At 36.4% G+C, this 26,748-nt stretch overlaps 1 protein-coding gene across 5 annotated transcripts in view; it reads left to right on the top strand.

Moving 5' to 3' along the window:
• The window catches only part of Pdp1 (PAR bZIP family member Pdp1), a 181,899-nt gene that overhangs the window by 69,981 nt on the left and 85,170 nt on the right, over positions 1-26,748 (top strand). For 2 of the 5 annotated variants that reach the window (XM_081988764.1, XM_081988763.1), the window contains exons 1-2: positions 1,471-1,757; positions 8,426-8,637. The exons of 1 other annotated variant lie outside the window; for it this stretch is intronic. In XM_081988764.1, coding sequence (XP_081844890.1) covers positions 1,732-1,757; positions 8,426-8,637 — 238 coding nt within the window. In that variant the 5' untranslated portion in view covers positions 1,471-1,731. Of the gene's footprint in view, positions 1-1,470; positions 1,758-8,425; positions 8,638-26,748 lie in introns of those variants that run through there. 2 more of the 5 variants (XM_081988766.1, XM_081988765.1) reach the window with 2 other exon arrangements.

Below are 26,748 nucleotides of genomic sequence, written 5' to 3'. Positions count from 1 at the left end.
TTTAAACGTCAAAAATTTACTCAGAAACTTGTAAATGGACAATCAAGTCAATTTTCAGGTCTCTGACTGTCATTTCACGCTTCTAGCCTCAAAAATGTGAGTTAGATGCAAGAAATTAGGGTTTTAAGTGAATTTTCATGTTTCAGATATTGTTTTCAATATTTCCAACTTAAAAATTGACTTGAAAGCAGTTTGACTTTCAAACGTAAAAAATTGACTCAGAAACTTGTGCTTATCAAGTCAATTTGTATGCTTCTAGCCTTAAAAATCAAAATTAAAAGCAAAAAAATGGGGTTTTAAGTCAATTTTCATGTTTCAGATATTGTTTTGAACTTTCCAACTTAAAAATTGACTTAAAAGCTTTCATTTTGACTTTGAAATGTTGAAAATTGACTCAGAAACTTGTAAATGGGCAATCAAGTTAATTTTCAGGTCTTTCTTCTGTTATTTTAAGCTTCTAGCCTTAAAAATCTGAGTTAGAACCCAAAAATTAGGATTTTAAAGTCAATTTTCATGTTTAAGGCTCAATGTTTAACTTAGGTACTTTCAATCCCCCGTAACTCAGCCACAGGTCAAAATTGAGGAAAATGTTAAAGAACAAAAATTTTAGGGAATTTAATTCTCTACAAAAACCTAAGAGGGACATTTTGCCCTCAAGGGCACCAGAAAGGATAAACTAGCTTAGGAATGTTTACGTAATTTCAATCCCCCGTAACTCGACCACAGGGCAAAATTCAGAAAAATGTTAAAGAGCAAAAATTGTAGGGAATTTAATTTTCTACAAAAACTTAAGAATGAAATTTTGTCCTCAGGGGCCTCAGAAGAGAGATATTTGCTTTGGAATGTTTAGTGGGCGCAAAGTGTCTGAATGTTTACTTACGGAACTTCAATCCTGTGTAACTCAGCCACAGGGCAAAATTCAGGGAAATGCTAAAGAACAAACATACTAGGGAATTTAATTTTCTACGAAATCCTAAGAGGGACATTTCGTCCTCAGGGGCCTCAGAAGAGAGATATTTGCTTAGGAATGTTTAGTGGGCGCAAAGTGTCTGAATGTTTACTTACGGAACTTCAATCCCCTGTAACTCAGCCACAAGGCAAAATTCAGGGAAATGTTAAAGAACAAGAATTGTAGGGAATTTAATTTTCTACAAAAACATAAGAATGAGATTTTGCCCTCAGGGGTGTCAGAAGGGAGTTATTCCTCTAAAACTAAGACAAGATCTGCGAGTCCCTAAAAGAACTATTTCAAACTTTTTTTTTGTCACTGAAAAACCGTAGCTTTGAATAACATATAAACATCTAATAACAAACAAAGAAACGCGTACGCCACTGATCAAAAAAAAAAAAAAAAGAGAAAAAGCCAGGGAAGGGGTGAGAGAGAGAGAGAAAGAAGTAAAACAATCGGTCAGCATCAACAAACACAGTCGCGCAGATAGATTTCCGGCTTTTGCACAAAAACCCGGTAAAAGCGAGAGTGCTTACACCGGGTGTCCCCCCCAGAAGAAGGTCCCCCAGAGGATTGTGTATCGGCGAGACCGCGGTTTCGTCCAAGTCTAGTTCGGTCTTCGTGAGTGCGCGAATCGGCGCCCCCGCGTTCAAATTCTGCAGGACGAAGTACCATCTTCATCCTGCTCCAGGTTCGCGGTGATTTGGTTCCGAAGGAAAAAAACGGAAAAAAAGGAGATTTTTGCGTGTGCGGGAGCTACGGTTATATAGCATGTGCTAGGCATGAGTTTAGTGGTACCCGCTAGAAAGTAGGTTCCTTTTACCTGTCCGTGGAGTGGTACTCTTGGAAGTGGAACCTGGTGGTCACCTGGAGGAGTTTTCCCCACTCAGTAACTACAAAACACCTAAAATATTACTTAATTTTTCCAATTTTTTTTTTTAAATTTGAATTAGAGGCATATACAAGGTGTCCCTAAAAATCACAAGTTCTTGGACGTAAAGTTTATTTTTTCCCAGTCATTGTCACTTTTCGTGCACCCCCTGTATACCATAGTAGCGGCACTGATAACGTGTCTTTCAGGGATAAGTTGAGCGGTTCTTTACGAACATTTTAGCTTTCTTTCAAATTTTCCGTAACTCTCATCGTTTCTGAGTTATTTAGCAAAAACTGGTTTGATGCAACAAAATCAGTTAAAACAGTGGTTTGAGATTTGAGCACCCTGTAACTCGGTTATTTTTGGGAGTTCTGGGAGGTTGAACCACTGAAATTAACCGTTTTGAGCTCCTCTTTCCAGTGGTGTAGAGCAAAAAATTCTATCTGAAAAATTGCGTACAGGGTGAGCAAAAATAGTCTATCACCATACTTGTCATGCACACCCTGTATACTGGATGCAAAAATGGTCGGGCAAACTTACGGATTTGGGTTAAGGAGTTGATTAGAAATATTTTTAGTTTTCTGTAAATTTTTTGTCACTTTCACGGTTTCTGAGTTATTCAACAAAAACTGGTTTGAAGCAACAAAATCAGTTGAAATTGTGGTTTGAAATTTGAGCACCCTGTAACTCGGTTATTTTTGGGAGTTTTTGGGACGTTGAACCACTGAAATTAACCGTTTTGAGCTCCTCTTTTCAGTGGTGTAGAGCAAAAAATTCTATCTGAAAAATTGCGTACAGGGTGACCAAAAACAGTTAATCACCGTACTTTTCATGCACACCCTGTATACTGGAGCAAAAATGGTGGTGCAAACTTACGGGTTTGGGTTAAGGAGTTGATTAGAAATATTTTTGGTCTCTTGCTAATTTTTCGTCACTTTCACCGTTTCTGAGTTATTTACCAAAACTGGTTTGATGGAACAAATTTTCAAATCAATTGAAAATGTGGTCTGAAATTTGAACACGGTTTAAAAGACAGTCAGGGACAAAATCGTCTGGAAACCCCACTTAGAGTGAGAAAATGACTGTTTTAAGCACATTTTTGGAATCCTCATTAAATTTCCTCTCCAATAACATAAAAAAACACTAAAATATTTGGTACAGTCAGGGCGAAAAGCGGTGTCAAAGTTTTAATTACAAGAAACACCGTTTGAAAGAACAGTCAGGGACAAAATAGGCTGTAAACCCCACTTAGAGTGAGAAAATGACTGTTTTAACCACATTTTTGGAATCCTCATTAAATTTCCTCTCCAATAACTTGAAAAAACACTAAAATATTTGGTACAGTCAGGGAGAAAAGCGGTGTCAAAATTTGAACTGACAGAAACACAATTTGATAGAACAGTCAGGGACAAAATAGTCTGGAAACCGCACTGAGAGTGCGAAAATGACTATTTTAGGCACATTTTTGGAATCCTCATTACATTTCCTATCAAATAATCTGGAAAAACACTTCAAAATTTGGTACAGTCAGGGAGAAAAGTGGTGTCACAATTTAAAGTGTTAGAAACACTGCTTAAAAGACAGTCAGGGGCAAAATCGCTTGTAAAACCCACTTAGAGTGGGAAAGTGACCATTTTAGGCACATTTTTGGAATCCTCATTAAATTTCCTATCAAATAATCTGGAAAAACACTTCAAAATTTGGTACAGTTAGGAAGAAAAGTGGTGTCAAAATTTGAAGTGCTGGAAACACTGCTTAAATGACAGTCTGGGGCAAAATCGCTTGTAAAACCCACTTAGAGTGGGAAAGTGACCATTTTAGGCACATTTTTGGAATCCTCATTAAATTTCCTATCAAATAATCTGGAAAAATACTTCAAAATTTGGTACAGTCAGGGAGAAAAGTGGTGTCAAAATTTAAAGTGCTAGAAACACTGCTTAAAGGACAGTCAGGGGCAAAATAGCTAGTAAAACCCACTTGAAGTAGGAAAGTGACTATTTGAAGCACATTTTTGGAATCCTCATTCAATTTCCTATCAAATAATATGGAAAAACACTTCAAAATTTGGTACAGTCAGGGAGAAAAGTGGTGTCAAAATTTAAAGTGCTAGAAACACTGCTTAAAGGACAGTCAGGGGCAAAATAGCTAGTAAAACCCACTTGAAGTAGGAAAGTGACTATTTTAAGCACATTTTTGGAATCCTCATTCAATTTCCTATCAAATAATATGGAAAAACACTTCAAAATTTGGTACAGTCAGGGAGAAAAGTGGTGTCAAAATTTAAAGTGTTGGAAACACTGCTTAAAAGACAGTCAGGGTCAAAATCGCTTGTAAAACCCACTTGGAGTAGGAAAGTGACTATTTTAGGCACATTTTTGGAATCCTCATTAAATTTCCTATCAAATAATCTGGAAAAACACTTCAAAATTTGGTACAGTCAGGGAGAAAAGTGGTGTCAAAATTTAAAGTGCTGGAAACACTGCTTAAAGGACAGTCAGGGGAAAAATCGCTAGTAAAACCCACTTGTAGTAGGAAAATGACTATTTTAGGCACATTTTTGGAATCCTCATTCAATTTCCTATCAAATAATATGGAACAATACTTCAAAATTTGGTACAGTCAGGGAGAAAATTGGTGTCAAAATTTAAAGTGCTGGAAACACTGCTTAAAGGACAGTCAGGGGCAAAATCGCTTGTAAAACCCACTTGGAGTGGGAAAGTGACTATTTTAAGCACATTTTTGGAATCCTCATTAAATTTCCTATCAAATAATCTGGAAAAACACTAAAATATTTGGTACAGTCAGGGAGAAAAGCGGTGTCAAACTTTGAACTGACAGAAACACAGTTTGAAAGAACAGTCAGGGACAAAATCGCCTGGAAACCCCACTTAGAGTGAGAAAATGACTGTTTTAAGCACATTTTTAGAAACCTCATTAAATTTCCTATCCAATAACCTAAAAAAACACTAAAATAATTGGTACAGTCAGGGAGAAAATCGGTGTCAAAATTTGAACTGTCAGAAACACAGTATTTGTATTTTACCCCTCACTACTATAAACGTACCTTTATACAGGGTGTTGGAAAAATGTTTTTTGTTGTAAATATCTTCGGAACTGTTTGTCGCACTTAAAACAACTTTTGCAGTGTCTAGTTCTTTTCTTTTTTGGAAATTGTTTTTTGTTGTGTTTTAACAACGTTTTCTAAAACCTAGAAATGTGACAAATATCTCCTTTCTGAGACCCTCAAGGACAAAATATGTTTCTGAGGTTTGTGTAGAAAATTAAATTCCCTACAATTTTTGTTTCTTAACATTTCCCTGAATTTTGCCATGTAACCGAGTTATGGGGAATTGAAATTCCGTAAGTAAACGTTCAGACATTTTGCGACCAGTAAACATTCCTAAGCAAATATCTCCCTTCTGAGACCTTTAAGGACAAAATGTCTCTTATAGGTTTTAGTAGAAAACTAAATTTCCTACAATTTTTGTATCTAAACATTTCCTTGAATTTTGCCATTTAACCGAGTTACGGAGGATTGAAGTCCTTAAGTAGCTTAAAACTACTTTTGATTTTGGTTAACCCTGTATATGCCTAAAATTTAAATTTCCATTTGTTCCGGATCAATTGGAAATCAATCGACTTAGTAGTGTAGTTTGGGAAAAAATCAATAACGATATTTTAGGTGGTGTTTGTTACAGTGTATACAGGGTGTCCAATCTGGCATTCCTTGGAACGATTTAACGTAATTGTTTTGGGAAAAAAGTTTTGGTAACCACTAGATCCATTTTCAAAATGAGAAATTATGGTTCGATAAAATTTTTTATTAAATTCAAAATAGTAAAGTGTGCCACCCTGTATAAAACAGGGAGTATCAATAAAATAATGTGGACAAAGCAATAAACAAACTGAATTTTAGAAAACAGTGAAGTAATAGTTACTTTACGTACCGGAGGGTGGAAAATTAATCTTTCCAGCAACAATTAGGAATCCACTTTCCGCCCGGTTTTACGTGCGGAAAGTGCGTCTTTTCCCAAATTGGCATGTTTTCAGAAATAAATTTGCTTCTATAAGTAAAAGGATAGAAATTGAGGATCGTATATCTAATTATTATTAAAAACAATCAGGCCAAAAGTCACCAATTAGAGAGATATCGTGCGATTTGAATGTTTGAAAAAAATAGGGATTTTAATCATTTGTTTGGCACGATTTTTATTGCCCGTCACATTGTTATTATATTTAGATCATCGCACTTAGGTCATCGCAAAATATATTTGGGTCACTGTGTATCTAAAAATATATCCCATTTGAAACAAAATGGCTCGTAAAACCCATTTGGAGTGGGAAAATGACTGTTTTAAGCACATTTTTGGAATCCTCATTAAATTTCCTATCAAATGGCTTAAAAAAACACTTTAAAATTTGGTACAGTCAGGGAGAAAAACGGTGTCAAAGTTTAAAGTGCTGGAAACATTGCTTAAAGGACAGTCAGGGGCAAAATCGTTTGTAAAACCCACTTGGAGTGGGAAAATAACTATTTTAGGCATATTTTTGGAATCCTCATTAAATTTCCTATGAAATGACATAAAAAAACACTACAAAATTTAGTACAGTCAGGAAGAAAAGCTGTGTCAAAATTTGAACTGCCAGGAACACAGTATGAAAGGACAGTCAGAGGCAAAATCGCTTGTAAAACCCACTCGGAGTGGGAAAATGACTATTTTAAACACATTTTTGGAATCCTCATTAAATTTCCTATCAAATAACCTAAAAAAACACTTTAAAATTTGGTACAGTCAGGGAGAAATGTGGTGTCAAAATTTAAAGTGCTGGAAACACTGCTTAAAGGACAGTCAAGGGCAAAATCGCTTGCAAAACCCACTTGGAGTGGGAAAATGACTATTTTAAACACATTTTTGGAATCCCCATTAAATTTCCTATTAAATAACCTAAAAAAACACTTCAAAATTTGGTACAGTCAGGGAGAAAAGTGGTGTCAAAATTTAAAGTGTTGGAAACACTGCTTAAAGGACAGTCAGGGGCAAAATCGCTAGTAAAACCCATTTGGAGTGGGAAAATAACTATTTTAGGTACATTTTTGGAATCCTCATTCAATTTCCTATCAAATAATCTGGAAAAACACTTAAAAATTTGGTACAGTCAGGGAGAAAAACGATGTCAAAGTTTAAAATGCTGGAAACACTGCCTAAAGGACAGTCAGGAGAAAAATTGCTTGTAAAACCCACTTGGAGTGGGAAAGTGACTATTTTAAGCACATTTTTGGAATCCTCATTAAATTTCCTATCAAATAATTTGGAAAAGCACTTCAAAATTTGGTACAGTCAGGGAGAAAAACAGTGTCAAAGTTTAAAGTGTTGGAAACACAGCTTAAAGGACAGTCAGGGGCAAAATCGCTTGTAAAACCCACTTGTAGTGGGAAAGTGACTATTTTAAGCACATTTTTGGAATCCTCATTAAATTTCCTATCAAATAACCTAAAAAAACACTTCAAAATTTGGTACAGTCAGGGAGAAAAGTGGTGTCAAATTTTAAAGTGCTTGAAACACTGCTTAAAGGACAGTCAGGGGCAAAATCGCTTGTAAAACCCACTTATAGTAGGAAAGTGACTATTTTAAGCACATTTTTGGAATCCTCATTAAATTTCCTATCAAATAATATGGAAAAACACTTTAAAATTTGGTACAGTCAGGGAGAACAGTGGTGTCAAAATTTAAAATGCTGGAAACACTGCTTAAAGGACAGTCAGGGGCAAAATCTCTAGTAAAACCCACTTGGAGTAGGAAAATGACCGTTTCAAGCACATTTTTGGAATCCTCATTAAATTTTCTATCAAACAATCTCAAAAAACACTTCAAAATTTGGTACAGTCAGGGAGAAAAGTGGTGTCAAAATTTAAAGTGCTGGAAACACTACTTAAAGGACAGTAAGGGGCAAAATCGCTTGTAAAACCCACTTGTTGTGGGAAAGTGACTATTTTAAGCACATTTTTGGAATCCTCATTAAATTTCCTATCAAATAATCTGGAAAAACACTTTAAAATTTGGTACAGTCAGGGAGAAAAGCGGTGTCAAAATTTAAAGTGTTGGAAACACTGCTTAAAGGACAGTCAGGGGCAAAATCGCTTGTAAAACCCACTTGGAGTGGGAAAATGACTATTCTAAGCACTTTTTTGAAATCCTCATTAAATTTCCTATCAAATAATTTGGAAAAGCACTTCAAAATTTGGTACAGTCGGGGAGAAAAACAGTGTCAAAGTTAAAAGTGTTGGAAACACAGCTTAAAGGACAGTCAGGGGCAAAATCGCTTGTAAAACCCACTTGGAGTGGGAATATGACTATTTTAAGCACATTTTTGGAATCCTCATTAAATTTCCTATCCAACAACCTGAAAAAACACTAAAAAATTTGGTACAGTCAGGTAGAAAAGCGGTGTCAAATTTCAAACTGCCAGAAACACTGTAATTCACCAAATTAGTAGCAAATTCTTATTAAAATCAGAATTCAAAAAGAACCATCGAAATTTTATCGAACCATTTCCAAAAAAAAAAAAAAATAATAATCAAATCTGACCATGGCGCTATACAGGATGGAATATCAATTACCACCACAACAGCCCCAGGTGGCAAACAGCCCGGTGGCACCAATTTCAGGGCACCCAGTGGCGGTGGGGGTGATGCAGGGTACCCTCACGCATGTGCAGGCTGGCCTGCAGGGTACCAACGGTACCGCCGACGTGCAGGACGCGCACAGATGGACGCAGTACCAACAGTTATGGAGACAGCATGTTTATATGAACGGTAATCAATATTTGTTTCCCTTCAGTTGGTGATGGTGGGAAAAAATACGAGGGTCGGTCAAAAATTGTACTATTTTTGACAGTAGTAATAAGTACATTTCAGTACAAATGTACTTGTTTCAGTACAAATGTACTTATTACACACGCTTCCGCTCTGGTATAGTACTGTAAGTAGGACTATTTTTTATGTTTTTTTTTTTAGTTTTTTTTGGGTTTTTGGTCCGTTTTTGAAGTTTGCGGCTTAGGGGAGGTGAAAGAGCAGTTCAAGACGAACATTTTGAGCTTTTTTTCGGTCCCCAAAACTCAAAAAATAACCGAAATACATAATTTTGAAAAATATGATGCAATTTTCAAAAAAAAAGTACTGAAAGTCAATTATCTCGAAAACGGTTAGAGATACAGAAATTTTGCGAGAGACCAAATATGTTCAGAATCACTTTCTGCACCAAAAAGACTAGGTTTACACCCATTTAGAACCGGGTAAACGCGGTCACAACTGGCAGAACGTTAATTTAAAATTTAACTGTTTTCTGTATGTTTTTTGAACATCCTGTATATGTTCAATTGTGTTTCGGTTAGCACGAGGTCAAAGAGCAGGTCAAAATGAACATTTTGAGCTTTTTGCGGTCGCTGAAACCCCAAAAATGGCGGAGATACGGAATTTTCAAAATTTTAATGCAATTTTCAAAAAAAAGTCGAATATCTCGGAAACGGTTAGAGTTACGGAAATTTTACAAGAAACCAAATATGTTCAGAATCACTTTCTGTATCGAGTAGACTAAGTTTACACCCACTTATAACTGAGTAAACACGGTCACGACTGGCAGATCGTTAGGGTCAAATTTAACTGTTTTCCTTTTTTGGAATTTTCAAAAAAAAGTAAGAAAAGTTGAATATCTCGGAAACGGTTAGAGTTAGGAAAATTTGGCAAGAAACCAAAAATGTTCAGAGATTCACGACGAACATTTTGAGCTTTTTTAGTTTGCTGAAGCCCTAAAAATGGCAGAGATACGCAATTTGGCCCATAATTTGGGTATTTGAGCAGTTACGGACCTGAAATTTTGATTGAAGGCAGTGGGTTCAATTTAAAAAGCAGGGCCGTACTGGAAAATTTTTAGAAAAAATTCCTGGTTTTTGTTATAGTGGAATAACCAAACAGAAAATGGCAGAAAACACACTCAACTGACTAGAAACACAACTTTGCTCATAATTTGGGTATTTGGGCAGTTACGGACCTGAAATTTTCACTGAAGCCAGTAAATTTAACCTAAAAACCAGGGCCGTATGGTGAATTTTAGAAAAAAAATCCTAGTTTCGGATAAACTGGAATAACCAAACAGAAAATGGCAGAAAACCCATTCAACTGACATGAAACACAACTTTGCTCATAATTTGGGTATTTGGGCAGTTACGGACCTGAAATTTTCACTGAAAGCAGTAAATTTAACCTAAAAACCAGGGCCGTATGATGAATTTTAGAAAAAAAATCCTGGTTTCGGATAAACTGGAATAACCAAACAGAAAATGGCAGAAAACCCATACAAAAGACTAGAAACACAACTTTGACCATAATTTGGGTATTTGGGCAGTTACGGACCTGAAATTTTCACTGAAAGCAGTAAATTTAACCTAAAAACAAGGACCGTATGGGAAATTTTTTTAAAAAAAATCCTGGTTTTGGATAATCTGGAATAACCAAACAGAAAATGGCAGAAAACCCATACAAAAGACTAGAAACACAACTTTGCTCATAATTTGGGTATTTGGGCAGTTACGGACCTGAAATTTTCACTGAAAGCAGTAAATTCAATCTAAAAACCAGGGCCGTACGGGAAATTTTTTAGAAAAAATCTTGGTTTCGGATAAACTGGAATAACCAAACAGAAAATGGCAGAAAACACACTCAACTAACTAGAAACACAACTTTGCTCAGAATTTGGGTATTTGGGCAGTTACGGACCTGAAATTTTCACTGAAGCCAGTAAATTTAACCTAAAAACCAGGGCCGTATGGTGAATTTTAGAAAAAAAATCCTGGTTTCGGATAAACTGGAATAACCAAACAGAAAATGGCAGAAAACCCATACAAAAGACTAGAAACACAACTTTGACCATAATTCGGGTATTTGGGCAGTTACGGACCTGAAATTTTCACTGAAAGCAGTAAATTTAACCTAAAAACCAGGGCCGTATGGTGAATTTTAGAAAAAAAATCCTGGTTTCGGATAAACTGGAATAACCAAACAGAAAATGGCAGAAAACCCATACAAAAGAGTAGAAACACAACTTTGCTCATAATTTGGGTATTTGGGCAGTTACGGACCTGAAATTTTCACTGAAAGCAGTAAATTTAACCTAAAAACCAGGGCCGAATGGGAAATTTAACCTAAAAACCAGGGCCGTATGGTGAATTTTAGAAAAAAAATCCTGGTTTCGGATAAACTGGAATAACCAAACAGAAAATGGCAGAAAACCCATACAACTGACATGAAACACAACTTTGACCATAATTCGGGTATTTGGGCAGTTACGGACCTGAAATTTTCACTGAAAGCAGTAAATTTAACCTAAAAACCAGGGCCGTACGGGAAATTTTTTAGAAAAAATCTTGGTTTCGGATAAACTGGAATAACCAAACAGAAAATGGCAGAAAACCCATACAAAATACTAGAAACACAACTTTGCTCATAATTCGGGTATTTGGGCAGTTACGGACCTGAAATTTTCACTGAAAGCAGTAAATTTAACCTAAAAACCAGGGACGTACGGGGAATTTTGAAGAAAAAATTCTGGCATTGGTTAAACTGGAATAACCTTACAGACAACACAATTTGTTGAATAGTTTGGGTATTTGGGCAGTTACGGACCTGAAATTTTCACCAAAGGCTGCGTTCACTTTTCAAGATCATCCGATCACCAAAATCTCCCTTCAATTACCACAAAAGTGGGTACTTTACTGAAGATTTCTTCGTTTTACCAAAATTTTGAAAAAACCCAATTTTCTTCGCTGATCTGCGGAAAGTGAATGGAAAATTGGAGGCCAAAGCAACTTTGCAAGTAAAATCAAATAAAATAACGATAAATTCTACTGCATGTTCCCTGTCAATAGCTTACTATATGAAATGCGCTAAATTCAAGCAGCTAAATCGTCGGTTAACTTTCTCCAAACCAAACTCTTCCGGGATTGGGACACTTTGCGGTTTACGTTCTCAAATTGTTCGTTAGTACCAGAATTTTGTTTTTTTTTGCATAATAATTATTTAAAAATAATACTGAAAGCTTGTGTACACTTGTAATGGTCAGTTTCCTGTGGTTTCTACCCGAATCGGACGCAAATACCATCATTAGTAGTGACGTAGTCAAGATGTGGCGATTAAAAGAAGATTTAGCTGATTTTGATTAAAATTAATTTGTTTCACTGTTGTTTATGAGATTTTTTAAGTCCATTTCTAAATTTGTTCAATTTTTTAAATTTCCATCAATTTTCCAACTCAAAACATCAATTGAAAAGGAATTTCTAACAAAATAAGCTCATTTGTTCAGAGATAAGAAATTTCTCAGTTGTCACGTGACTGTCTAAGTAAATAGTGTTCCAGTGTCACGTGGTAACTGTCTTTTACGTCAAAACTGTCAAAGTTTGCTCTAAAGTGCTCAAAGAGTTCAAATACAGTCAGTTTGCTGGCAATTGTAGATGCGCGATGTGTCTTATCGCTTTACGCTAATTATTTTGACAGTTGTCACGTGACTGTCTAGGTAAATACTGTCCTAGTATCACGTGACAACTGTCACATATATCAAAAAAGCCAAAGTTTGCTTTATAAAGCTCTTGGAGTTAGCATATGGCAAGTTTTCTTGTAGTCTTAGAGGTAACAAGCGTTTTACAGGTTTACGGTAATTATTTTGACAGTAGTCACATGATCGTCTTAGTAACTGGCACTCTAGAGTCACGTGACAACTGTCATATACACCCAAACTGTCCAAATTCGCTTCGTAAAGTTTCTGAAATTAAATTATTGTTAAACAGTTTACATTCAGTGTTAAAGAGAAAATGATTCCTCCAGCTCTTTGAGATCACAAATTTGACAGCTGTCACGTGACTGTCAAAGTATACAGGATCCTGGTGTCACGTAGGAACTGTCTTTTACGTCAAAACTGTCAAAGTTTGCTCTGAAGTGCTCAAAGAATTCAAGTACAGTCAGTGTGCTGGCAGTTGTAGATGCGCGATGTGTCTTATCGCTTTACGCTAATTATTTTGACAGTTGTCACGTGACTGTCTAAGTAAATAGTGTTCTAGTATCACGTGGTAACTGTCTTTTACGTCAAAACTGTCAAATTTGCTCTGAACTGCTCAAAGAATTCAAGTACAGTCAGTGTGCTGGCAGTTGTGGATGCGCGATGTGTCTTATCGCTTTACGCTAATTATTTTGACAGTTGTCACGTGACTGTCTAAGTAAATAGTGTGCTAGTGTCACGTGGTAACTGTCTTTTACGTCAAAATTGTCAAAGTTTGCTCTGAAGTGCTCAAAGAATTCAAGTACAGTCAGTTTGCTGGCAGTTGTAGATGCGCGATGTGTCTTATCGCTTTACGCTAATTATTTTGACAGTTGTCACGTGACTGTCTAAGTAAATAGTGTTCTAGTGTCACGTGGTAACTGTCTTTTACGTCAAAATTGTCAAAGTTTGCTCTGAACTGCTCAAAGAATTCAAGTACAGTCAGTTTGCTGGCAGTTGTAGATGCGCGATGTGTCTTATCGCTTTACGCTAATTATTTTGACAGTTGTCACGTGACTGTCTAAGTAAATAGTGTTCTAGTGTCACGTGGTAACTGTCTTTTACGTCAAAACTGTCAAAGTTTGCTCTGAACTGCTCAAAGAATTCAAGTACAGTCAGTGTGCTGGCAGTTGTAGATGTGCGATGTGTCTTATCGCTTTACGCTAATTATTTTGACAGTTGTCACGTGACTGTCTAAGTAAATAGTGTTCCAGTGTCACGTGGTAACTGTCTTTTACGTCAAAACTGTCAAAGTTTGCTCTGAACTGCTCAAAGAATTCAAGTACAGTCAGTGTGCTGGCAGTTGTAGATGTGCGATGTGTCTTATCGCTTTACGCTAATTATTTTGACAGTTGTCACGTGACTGTCTAAGTAAATAGTGTTCCAGTGTCACGTGGTAACTGTCTTTTACGTCAAAACTGTCAAAGTTTGCTCCGAAGTGCTCAAAGAATTCAAGTACAGTCAGTTTGCTGGCAGTTGTAGATGCGCGATGTGTCTTATCGCTTTACGCTAATTATTTTGACAGTTGTCACGTGACTGTCTAAGTAAATAGTGTTCTAGTGTCACGTGGTAACTGTCTTTTACGTCAAAATTGTCAAAGTTTGCTCTGAAGTGCTCAAACAATTCAATTACAGTCAGTTTGCTGGCAGTTGTAGATGCGCGATGTGTCCTATCGCTTTACGCTAATTATTTTGACAGTTGTCACTTGACTGTCTAAGTAAATAGTGTTCTAGTGTCACGTGGTAACTGTCTTTTACGTCAAAATTGTCAAAGTTTGCTCTAAAGTGCTCAAAGAATTCAAGTACAGTCAGTGTGCTGGCAGTTGTGGATGCGCGATGTGTCTTATCGCTTTACTCTAATTATTTTGACAGTTGTCACGTGACTGTCTAGGTAAATACTGTCCTAGTATCACGTGACAACTGTCACATATATCAAAAAAGCGAAAGTTTGCTTTATAAAGCTCCTGGAGTTAGCATATGGCAGGTTTTCTTGTAGTCTTAGAGGTAACAAGCGTTTTACAGCTTTACGGTAATTATTTTGACAGTAGTCACATGACCGTCTTAGTAACTGGCACTCTAGAGTCACGTGACAACTGTCATATACACCCAAACTGTCCAAATTCGCTTCGTAAAGTTTCTGAAATTAAATTATTGTTAAACAGTTTACATTCAGTGTTAAAGAGAAAATGATTCCTTCAGCTCTTTGAGATAATAAATTTGACAACTGTCACGTGACTGTCAAAGTATACAGGGTCCTGGTGTCACGTGGAAACTGTCTTATACGTCAAAATTGTCAAAATTTGCTCTGAACTGCTCAAAGAATTCAAGTACAGTCAGTTTGCTGGCAGTTGTAGATGCGCGATGTGTCTTATCGCTTTACGCTAATTATTTTGACAGTTGTCACGTGACTGTCTAAGTAAATAGTGTTCTAGTGTCACGTGGTAACTGTCTTTTACGTCAAAACTGTCAAAGTTTGCTCTGAAGTGCTCAAAGAATTCAAGTACAGTCAGTTTGCTGGCAGTTGTAGATGCGCGATGTGTCTTATCGCTTTACGCTAATTATTTTGACAGTTGTCACGTGACTGTCTAAGTAAATAGTGTGCTAGTGTCACGTGGTAACTGTCTTTTACGTCAAAACTGTCAAAGTTTGCTCTGAACTGCTCAAAGAATTCAAGTACAGTGAGTTTGCTGGCAGTTGTAGATGCGCGATGTGTCTTATCGCTTTACGCTAATTATTTTGACAGTTGTCACGTGACTGTCTAGGTAAATGCTGTCCTAGTATCACGTGACAACTGTCACATATATCAAAAACGTCAAAGTTTGCTTTATAAAGTTTCTGAAATTAAATTATTGTCAAACAGTTTACATTCAGTGTTAAAGAGAAAATGATTCTTTCAGCTCTTTGAGATAATAAATTTGACAGCTGTCACGTGACTGTCAAAGTATACGATGTCCTGGTGTCACGTGATAACCGTCTTTTACGTCAAAATTGTCAAAGTTTGCTCCGAAGTGCTCAAAGAATTCAAGTACAGTCAGTTTGCTGGCAGTTGTAGATGCGCGATGAGTCTTATCGCTTTACGCTAATTATTTTGACAGTTGTCACGTGACTGTCTAGGTAAATACTGTCCTAGTATCACGTGACAACTGTCACATATATCAAAAAAGCCAAAGTTTGCTTTATAAAGCTCTTGGAGTTAGCATATGGCAGGTTTTCTTGTAGTCTTAGAGGTAACAAGCGTTTTACAGCTTTACGGTAATTATTTTGACAGTAGTCACATGACCGTCTTAGTAACTGGCACTCTAGAGTCACGTGACAACTGTCATATACACCCAAACTGTCCAAATTCGCTTCGTAAAGTTTCTGAAATTAAATTATTGTTAAACAGTTTACATTCAGTGTTAAAGAGAAAATGATTCCTCCAGCTCTTTGAGATAACAAATTTGACAGCTGTCACGTGACTGTCAAAGTATACAGGATCCTGGTGTCACGTAGGAACTGTCTTTTACGTCAAAATTGTCAAAGTTTGCTCTGAACTGCTCAAAGAATTCAAGTACAGTCAGTTTGCTGACAGTTGTAGATGCGCGATGTGTCTTATCGCTTTACGCTAATTATTTTGACAGTTGTCACGTGACTGTCTAAGTAAATAGTGTTCCAGTGTCACGTGGTAACTGTCTTTTACGTCAAAATTGTCAAAGTTTGCTCTGAAGTGCTCAAAGAATTCAAGTACAGTCAGTTTGCTGGCCGTTGTAGATGCGCGATGTGTCTTATCGCGTTACGCTAATTATTTTGACAGTTGTCACGTGACTGTCTAAGTAAATAGTGTTCTAGTGTCACGTGGTAACTGTCTTTTACGTCAAAATTGTCAAAGTTTGCTCTGAAGTGCTCAAAGAATTCAAGTACAGTCAGTTTGCTGGCAGTGGTAGATGCGCGATGTGTCTTATCGCTTTACGGTAATTATTTTGACAGTTGTCACGTGACTGTCTAAGTAAATAGTGTTCTAGTATCACGTGGTAACTGTCTTTTACGTCAAAATTGTCAAAGTTTGCTCTGAACTGCTCAAAGAATTCAAGTACAGTCAGTTTGCTGGCGGTTGTAGATGCGCGATGTGTCTTATCGCTTTACGCTAATTATTTTGACAGTTGTCACGTGACTATCTAAGTAAATAGTGTTCCAGTGTCACGTGGTAACTGTCTTTTACGTCAAAATTGTCAAAGTTTGCTTCGAAGTGCTCAAAGAATTCAAGTACAGTCAGTTTGCTGGCAGTTGTAGATGCGCGATGTGTCTTATCGCTTTACTCTAATTATTTTGACAGTTGTCACGTGACTGTCTAAGTAAATAGTGTTCTAGTGTCACGTGGTAACTGTCTTTTACGTCAAAATTGTCAAAGTTTGCTCTGAACTGCTCAAAGAATTCAAGTACAGTCAGTTTGCTGGCAGTTGTAGATGCGCGATGTGTCTTATCGCTTTACTCTAATTATTTTGACAGTTGTCACGTGACTGTCTAAGTAAATAGTGTTCTAGTGTCACGTGGTAACTGTCTTTTACGTCAAAATTGTCAAAGTTTGCTCTAAAGTGCTCAAAGAATTCAAGTACAGTCAGTTTGCTGGCAGTTGTAGATGCGCGATGTGTCTTATCGCTTTACGCTAATTATTTTGACAGTTGTCACGTGACTGTCTAAGTAAATAGTCTTCTAGTGTCACGTGGTAACTGTCTTTTACGTCAAAATTGTCAAAGTTTGCTCTAAAGTGCTCAAAGAATTCAAGTACAGTCAGTTTGCTGGCAGTTGTAGATGCGCGATGTGTCTTATCGCTTTACGCTAATTATTTTGACAGTTGTCACGTGACTGTCTAAGTAAATAGTCTTCTAGTGTCACGTGGTAACTGTCTTTTACGTCAAAATTGTCAAAGTTTGCTCTAAAGTGCTCAAAGAATTCAAGTACAGTCAGTTTGCTGGCAGTTGTAGATGCGCGATGTGTCTTATCGCTTTACTCTAATTATTTTGACAGTTGTCACGTGACTGTCTAAGTAAATAGTGTTCCAGTGTCACGTGGTAACTGTCTTTTACGTCAAAACTGTCAAAGTTTGCTCCGAAGTGCTCAAAGAATTCAAGTACAGTCAGTTTGCTGGCAGTTGTAGATGCGCGATGTGTCTTATCGCTTTACGCTAATTATTTTGACAGTTGTCACGTGACTGTCTAAGTAAATAGTGTTCCAGTGTCACGTGGTAACTGTCTTTTACGTCAAAATTGTCAAAGTTTGCTCTGAAGTGCTCAAAGAATTCAAGTACAGTCAGTTTGCTGGCAGTTGTAGATGCGCGATGTGTCTTATCGCTTTACGCTAATTATTTTGACAGTTGTCACGTGACTGTCTAAGTAAATAGTCTTCTAGTGTCACGTGGTAACTGTCTTTTACGTCAAAATTGTCAAAGTTTGCTCTAAAGTGCTCAGAGAATTCAAGTACAGTCAGTGTGCTGGCAGTTGTAGATGCGCGATGTGTCTTATCGCTTTACTCTAATTATTTTGACAGTTGTCACGTGACTGTCTAAGTAAATAGTGTTCTAGTGTCACGTGGTAACTGTCTTTTACGTCAAAACTGTCAAAGTTTGCTCTGAAGTGCTCAAAGAATTCAAGTACAGTCAGTTTGCTGGCAGTTGTAGATGCGCGATGTGTCTTATCGTTTTACGCTAATTATTTTGACAGTTGTCACGTGACTGTCTAAGTAAATAGTGTGCTAGTGTCACGTGGTAACTGTCTTTTACGTCAAAACTGTCAAAGTTTGCTCTGAACTGCTCAAAGAATTCAAGTACAGTCAGTGTGCTGGCAGTTGTGGATGCGCGATGTGTCTTATCGCTTTACGCTAATTATTTTGACAGTTGTCACGTGACTGTCTAAGTAAATAGTGTTCTAGTGTCACGTGGTAACTGTCTTTTACGTCAAAACTGTCAAAGTTTGCTCTGAACTGCTCAAAGAATTCAAGTACAGTCAGTTTGCTGGCAGTTGTAGATGCGCGATGTGTCTTATCGCTTTACGCTAATTATTTTGACAGTTGTCACGTGACTGTCTAAGTAAATAGTGTTCCAGTGTCACGTGGTAACTGTCTTTTACGTCAAAATTGTCAAAGTTTGCTCTGAACTGCTCAAAGAATTCAAGTACAGTCAGTTTGCTGGCAGTGGTAGATGCGCGATGTGTCTTATCGCTTTACGCTAATTATTTTGACAGTTGTCACGTGACTGTCTAAGTAAATAGTGTGCTAGTGTCACGTGGTAACTGTCTTTTACGTCAAAACTGTCAAAGTTTGCTCTGAACTGCTCAAAGAATTCAAGTACAGTCAGTTTGCTGGCAGTTGTAGATGCGCGATGTGTCTTATCGCTTTACGGTAATTATTTTGACAGTTGTCACGTGACTGTCTAAGTAAATAGTGTTCCAGTGTCACGTGGTAACTGTCTTTTACGTCAAAACTGTCAAAGTTTGCTCTGAACTGCTCAAAGAATTCAAGTACAGTCAGTTTGCTGACAGTTGTAGATGCGCGATGTGTCTTATCGCATAACGCTAATTATTTTGACAGTTGTCACGTGACTGTCTAAGTAAATAGTGTTCTAGTGTCACGTGGTAACTGTCTTTTACGTCAAAATTGTCAAAGTTTGCTCTAAAGTGCTCAAAGAATTCAAGTACAGTCAGTGTGCTGGCAGTTGTGGATGCGCGATGTGTCTTATCGCTTTACGCTAATTATTTTGACAGTTGTCACGTGACTGTCTAAGTAAATAGTCTTCTAGTGTCACGTGGTAACTGTCTTTTACGTCAAAACTGTCAAAGTTTGCTCTGAACTGCTCAAAGAATTCAAGTACAGTCAGTTTGCTGGCAGTTGTAGATGCGCGATGTGTCTTATCGCTTTACGCTAATTATTTTGACAGTTGTCACGTGACTGTCTAAGTAAATAGTGTTCTAGTGTCACGTGGTAACTGTCTTTTACGTCAAAATTGTCAAAGTTTGCTCTAAAGTGCTCAAAGAATTCAAGTACAGTCAGTTTGCTGGCAGTTGTAGATGCGCGATGTGTCTTATCGCTTTACGCTAATTATTTTGACAGTTGTCACGTGACTGTCTAAGTAAATAGTGTTCCAGTGTCACGTGGTAACTGTCTTTTACGTCAAAGTTGTCAAAGTTTGCTCTGAAGTGCTCAGTACAAGTAACAGAAAACACATTCAACTGACATGAAACACAATTTTGTTGGATAGTTTGGGTATTTGGGCAGTTACGGACCTGAAATTTTTACAGGGACCAGTAAATTGAACCCAAAAACCAGGGACGTACTGCACAATATTCACAAAAAAATCTAAATTTAGTTAAACGACAGTAACTTTGAAGAAAGTGACAGAAAACCCATTCAACTGACATGAAACACAATTTTGTTGGATAGTTTGGGTATTTGGGCAGTTACGGACCTGAAATTTTTGCAGGGACCAGTAAATTGAACCTAAAAACCAGGGACGTACTGCACATTATTCACAAAAAACTCAAAATTTAGTTAAACGACAGTAACTTTGAAGAAAGTAACAGAAAACTTATTCATCTGACTGGAAACACAATTTTGTTGGATAGTTTGGGTATTTGGGCAGTTACGGACCTGAAATTTTTGCAGAGACCAGTAAATTGAACCTAAAAACCAGGGACGTACTGCAAAATATTTACAAAAAACTCTAAATTTAGTTAAAGGACAGTAACTTTGAAGAAAGTGACAGAAAACCCATTCAACTGACATGAAACACAATTTGTTGGATAGTCTGGGTATTTGGGCAGTTACGGACCTGAAATTTTTAACAGAGACCAGTAAATTGAACCTAAAAACCAGGGACGTACTGCACAATATTCACAAAAAATTCTAAAGTTAGTTAAACGACAGTAACTTTGAAGAAAGTAACAGAAAACTTATTCACCTGATTGGAAACACAATTTGTTGGATAGTTTGGGTATTTGGGCAGTTACGGACCTGAAATTTTTACAGGGACCTGTAAAATGAACCTAAAAACCAGGGACGTACTGCACAATATTCACAAAAAACTCAAAATTTAGTTAAACGACAATAACTTTGAAGAAAGTAACAGAAAACCCATTCAACTGACATGAAACACAATTTTGTTGGATAGTTTGGGTATTTGGGCAGTTACGGACCTGAAATTTTTACAGGGACCAGTAAATTGAACCTAAAAACCAGGGACGTACTGCATAATATTCACAAAAAACTCAAAATTTAGTTAAACGACAGTAACTTTGAAGAAAGTAACAGAAAACTTATTCACCTGACTGGAAACACAATTTGTTGGATAGTTTGGGTATTTGGGCAGTTACGGACCTGAAATTTTTTCAGGGACTAGTAATGTGAAAAACGCTATTAAAACAGCCCAAATTCTTCAAAAAAAACGAAGATCATTTCTTCCGCAACACAAAATAGGTCTGAAGGCATTTTTGTCCGGTCGTCTTCGGTTTTTTGCACCATTGGCTAGATTAGTTTCAGGTTTTAGTCGCCACCTACTTGATTTTTACGTGGAAATGACTTTAACAATTGACTGCGAGTAAAAAAAGCGGTTGTCCGTGAACGAAGATGAGATTAGAGAAGCTTGGGATATCAATGTGGGTAGATCAGAAACAATAATGGTTCTTGCAATAGTGTCCATTTTTGGTTGCTTTTCTTCAAGTTCAGAATGCACTAATGCATTTAGGGCAGACCCTGCAAGAAGTCCCTAACCTCAAAATTGGGTGAAAAAACCAGAAACAATGGGAGTTTTTTCACTTTTTTCCAGTACCGTAAAAGTATAGGGTAGGCATTGCAAAAACTCCCTAACCTCTAAATTGGGTTCTAGAACCAGTTTGCCTAAACTCCTAGAAAACTCATTAGTAATTTGCACTTGACTTGAAACCAGTGTTGCCAACCCTTAAAATGACAAATTTTCCAGAAAAAAAGTTGCCAAATTTCACTAAAATTCCCCAATTTTACTTTTTTTTTTCAACTCATGAAGCTATAAAATTGTATTGCTTTTATTAAGCAAATTTAATTTTTACATTGAAATTTGACAGTTTGCTGAATTTTTGCAGTGATTGTACTAGTTTTAGTACGTTTCGTGCTTTTGATTGTTTTCCAGTTTAGGACAGATTGAAATTGAAAAAAGCAGGTTTTGTACTTTTATAGCTTTATGAAATGATATTTGACAGTTACCTATGACAGATGTTGACATTTGTATGTCAGAACTGTCAAAATTGCACATTCATAAACCTATAAAGAAGCATTGAATATAATTTGTACTGATACTAATTGTACCACAGGATTGTACTGCCTTTAAGTAATCTTTTATAGTTTGATAGCTTCATGTCACACTCAAGACACGTCAAACTATAAAATTAGTTAGTTTTGACAGTTGAAACGTGGGACCGTATGTCAAAAATCGATTCATGGAGATGTCAAGTGCATTTTTTAATAGAAAATTGCCAGAAGTTTTCTATTTAAAGACAGAAAATTTATTTTATACTTCTATGACCTGATTTTGACGTTAGTGATCACGTGGTCGTAGAACACGATTTAGCTGGACGGTCACGTGACCACTAACGTCAAAATAGCACGTCAGAAAAAGTGAAAAAGTGTTAAACTGTAATTCTTGCAAACTCTAGGCAAATTTTGACAATAGTGACAGACATCACGTGGTTTTTGGAGTATAATTTAGCTAGACAGTCACGTGACCAGTTTCAAAATAACCGTCATAAATATGAGAAACACGTTTTGTATCGAATACTGCATGGGAAACTTTTCTGAAGCTTGATTTTTGCAACTTTTGACAGTCAGGGACAAGATTGCTTTGTCAAATCCACTCAGAGTGAGAAAATTACGGTTTTAAGCACATTTTTGGAATCCTCATTAACTTTCCCATCTAATGACATAGAAAAATACTACAAAATTTGGTACAGTCAGGCAGAAATATAGTGTCAAAATTTGAACTGCCAAAAATACAGTTTGAAAGGAGAGTCAAAGACAAAATCGCCTGTCAAACCTACTTGTGGTGAGAAAATGACAGTTTTAATCACATTTTTGAAATTCTCATTAAATTTCCTATTCAATAACCTAGAAAAACACCTCAAAATTTGGTACAGTCAGCCAGAAAAGCGGTGTCAAAGTTTGAACTTCCAGAAACACAGTTTGAAAATACAGTCAGGAACAAAATTGCCTGTCAAACCCACTTGGAGTTAGAAAATGACAGTTTTAAGCACATTTTTGGAATCCTCATTAAATTTCCTATCTGATAACATAAAAAACACTACAAAATTTCGTACAGTAAGGCGGAAAACGGTGTCAGAATTTGAACTGCCAAAAATACACTTTGATAGGACCGTCAAAGACAAAATCGCCTGTAAAACCCACTTGTGGTGAGAAAATGACAGTTTTAAGCACATTTTTGGAATCCCCATTAAATTTCCTATATAACGACATAAAAAAAGCATTACGAAATCGAGTACAGTCAGGCAGAAAAGTGGTGTCAAAATTTAAATTGCCAGAAACACAGTTTGACAGGACAGTCAGGGTCAAAATCGCCTGTCAAACCCACTTTAAGTGAGAAAATTACTGTTTTAAGGACATTTTAAGAATCCTCATTAAATTTCCCATCAAATAACATAAAGAAACACTACAAAATTTAGTACAGTCAGAGAGAAAAACGGTGTCAAAATTTGAACTTCCAGAAACACAGTTTGAAAGAACAGTCAGGGTCAAAATCGCCTCTCAAACCCACTTCGAGTGAGAAAATGACAGTTTTAAGGACATTTTTGGAATCCTTATTAAATTTCCTATCTGATAACATAAAAAAACTACAAAAATGAGTACAGTCAGAGAGAAAAACGGTGTTAAAATTTGAACTGCTAGAAATTCACTTTGAAAGGACAGTCAGAGACAAAATCGCCTATTAAATCTAATTGTGGTGAGAAAATTACAGTTTTAAGCACATTTTTGAAATCCTCATTAAATTTCCTATTCAATAACATAGAAAAACACTACAAAATATGGTACAGTCAGGCAGAAAAGCGGTGTCAAAGTCTGAACTGCCAGAAACACAGTTTGAAAATACAGTCAGGAACAAAATCGCCTGTCAAACCTACTTAGAGTGAGAAAATTACAGTTTTAAGCACATTTTTGGAATCCTCATTAAATTTCCTATCTGATAACATAAAAAACACTACAAAATTTGATACAGTCAGAGAGAAAAACGGTGTTAAAATTTGAACTGCCAGAAACACAGTTTCAAAATACAGTCAGGAACAAAATTGTCTGTCAAACCCACTTGGAGTTAGAAAATGACAGTTTTAAGCACATTTTTGGAATCCTCATTAAATTTCCTATCTAATAACATAAAAAAACTACAAAAATGAGTACAGTCAGAGAGAAAAACGGTGTTAAAATTTGAACTGCTAGAAATTCACTTTGAAAGGACAGTCAGAGACAAAATTGCCTATTAAATCTAATTGTGGTGAGAAAATTACAGTTTTAAGCACATTTTTGAAATCCTCATTAAATTTCCTATTCAATAACCTAGAAAAACACTACAAAATATGGTACAGTCAGGCAAAAAAGCGGTGTCAAAGTCTGAACTGCCAGAAACACAGTTTGAAAATACAGTCAGGAACAAAATCGCCTGTCAAACCTACTTAGAGTGAGAAAATGACAGTTTTAAGCACATTTTTGGAATCCCTATTAAATTTCCTATCTGATAACATAAAAAACACTACAAAATTTGATACAGTCCCCCAGAAAAACGGTGTCAAAGTTTGAACTACCAGAAACACAGTTTGAAAATACAGTCAGGAACAAAATTGCCCGTCAAAATCACTTGGAGTGAGAAAATGACAGTTTTAAGCACATTTTTGGAATCTTCATTAAATTTCCTATTCAATAACCCAGAAAAACACCTCAAAATTTGGTACAGTCAGAGAGAAAAACGATGTTAAAATTTGAACTACCAGAAACCCAGTTTCAAAATACAGTCAGGAACAAAATCGCCTGTCAAACCCACTTGGAGTGAGAAAATGACAGTTTTAAGCACATTTTTGGAATTCTCATTAAATTTCCTATTCAATAACCCAGAAAAACACCTCAAAATTTGGTACAGTCAGGCATAAAAACGGTGTCAAAATTTGAGCTGTCAGAAACAGAGTTTGAAAGAACAGTCCGGAACAAAATTGCCTGTCAAACCCAGTTGGAGTGAGAAAATTACAGTTTTAAGCATATTTTTGGAATCTTCATTAAATTTCCTATTCAATAACCCAGAAAAACACCTTAAAACTTGGTACAGTCAGAGAGAAAAACGGTGTTAAAATTTGAACTACCAGAAACACAGTTTCAAAATACAGTCAGGAACAAAATCGCCTGTCAAACCCACTTGGAATGAGAAAATTACAGTTTTAAGCACATTTTTGGAATCTTCATTAAATTTCCTATTCAAAAACCTAGAAAAACACCTCAAAATTTGGTACAGTCAGAGAGAAAAACGGTGTTAAAATTTGAACTACCAGAAACACAGTTTCAAAATACAGTCAGGAACAAAACCGCCTGTCAAACCCACTTGGAGTGAGAAAATGACAGTTTTAAGCACATTTTTGGAATCCTCATTAAATTTCCCATTCAATAACCTAGAAAAACACCTCAAAATTTGGTACAGTCAGCCAGAAAAGCGGTGTCAAAGTTTGATCTGCCAAAAACACAGTTTCAAAGGACAGTCAAAGACAAAATCGCCTCTAACACCTACTTGTGGTGAGAAAATGATAGTTTTAAGCACATTTTTGGAATCCTCATTACATTTTCCCATCAAATAACATAAAAAAACACTACAAAATTTAGTACAGTCAGAGAGAAAAACGGTGTCAAAATTTGAACTGCCAAAAATACAGTTTGAAAGGACAGTCAAATACAAAATCGCCTGTAAAACCTACTTCTAGTGAGAAAATGATAGTTTTAAGTACATTTTTGAAATCGTCATAAAATTTCCTATTCAATCACCTCAAAAAAACACTACAAAATTTGGTACAGTCAGCCAGAAAAGCGGTGTTAAAGTTTGAACTTCCAGAAACACAGTTTGAAAGAACAGTCAGGGACAAAATCGCCTGTCAAACCCACTTGGAGTGAGAAAATGACAGTTTTAAGCATATTTTTGGAATCCTCATTAAATTTCCTATCTAATAACATAAAAAAACTACAAAATTGAGTACAGTCAGAGAGAAAAACGGTGTCAAAATTTGAACTGCCAGATACACAGTTTGAAAGAATAGTCAGGAACAAACTCGCCTGTCAAACCCACTTGGAGTGAGAAAATGACAGTTTTAAGCACATTTTTGGAATCCTTCTGAAATTTCCTATCCGATAACATAAAAAACACTACAAAATTTCGTACAGTCAGGCGGAAAACGGTGTCAGAATTTGAACTGCCAAAAATACACTTTGATAGGACAGTCAAAGACAAAATCGCCTGTAAAACCCACTTGTGGTGAGAAAATTACAGTTTTAAGCACATTTTTGGAATCCTCATTAAATTTCCTATCTAATAACATAAAAAGAACTACAAAATTTGATACAGTCAGCCAGAAAAGCGGCGTCAAAGTTTGAACTTCCAGAAACACAGTTTGAAAGAACAGTCAGGGACAAAATCGCCTGTCAAACCCACTTGGAGTGAGTAAACGACAGTTTTAAGCACATTTTTGAAATTCTCATTAAATTTCCTATCTAACGAAATAAAAAACACTAAAAAATCGAGTACAGTCAGGTACAGGCAAATATATTCCTAAATATCTAATAATTGGGGTTCGAATTCCCCAGAGGTGGAAAATTTCCCTCAGACCTGGCAACGCCGCTTGAAACGAGGAAACGTTGTACAAACTTGCAGCGTTGCCAAGTAGCAAATACCAAATCTGGCATCTGACAAAAATGCTCGGCGTGACGCATTTTGTAACATTGACCTTGCTTTTCGGAAAATCTTTTTATAATGCCAGAGGATAATGTCGGCGTATTTTGGCTGGCTAAACCTTCCCGTTTCCTAATTATAGCACTAGTGTACTAGAACATCAGCTGAAAACGATTAAAGTCACATGATCGTCATTATTCCTATATTACCGTACCGTTTAGTATAAGTGAAAACCAAAATTTACCACCGATTTATTGGTCATTTTCAATAACTGGCAACATTGTAAATATTTTCTTTTTGGCAGAAATGACAGTGATTTAATAAGAAAAAAGAGAAACAACTGAAAAATTTAAAAAAAAACCGTTATTTTAAACACCAAGAGGGCGCTATATGTCGGTCGGCCATCTTGAGTTCTCCAACTG

The sequence above is a fragment of the Ips typographus genome, linkage group LG10 (genome assembly GCF_016097725.1).
Source record: "Ips typographus isolate SLU linkage group LG10, UJ_Ityp_2.0, whole genome shotgun sequence".
Lineage (NCBI taxonomy): Eukaryota > Metazoa > Arthropoda > Insecta > Coleoptera > Curculionidae > Ips > Ips typographus.
Note: the sequence above shows the minus strand (reverse complement) of the source record. Positions and strands in the feature narration are given on the sequence as shown.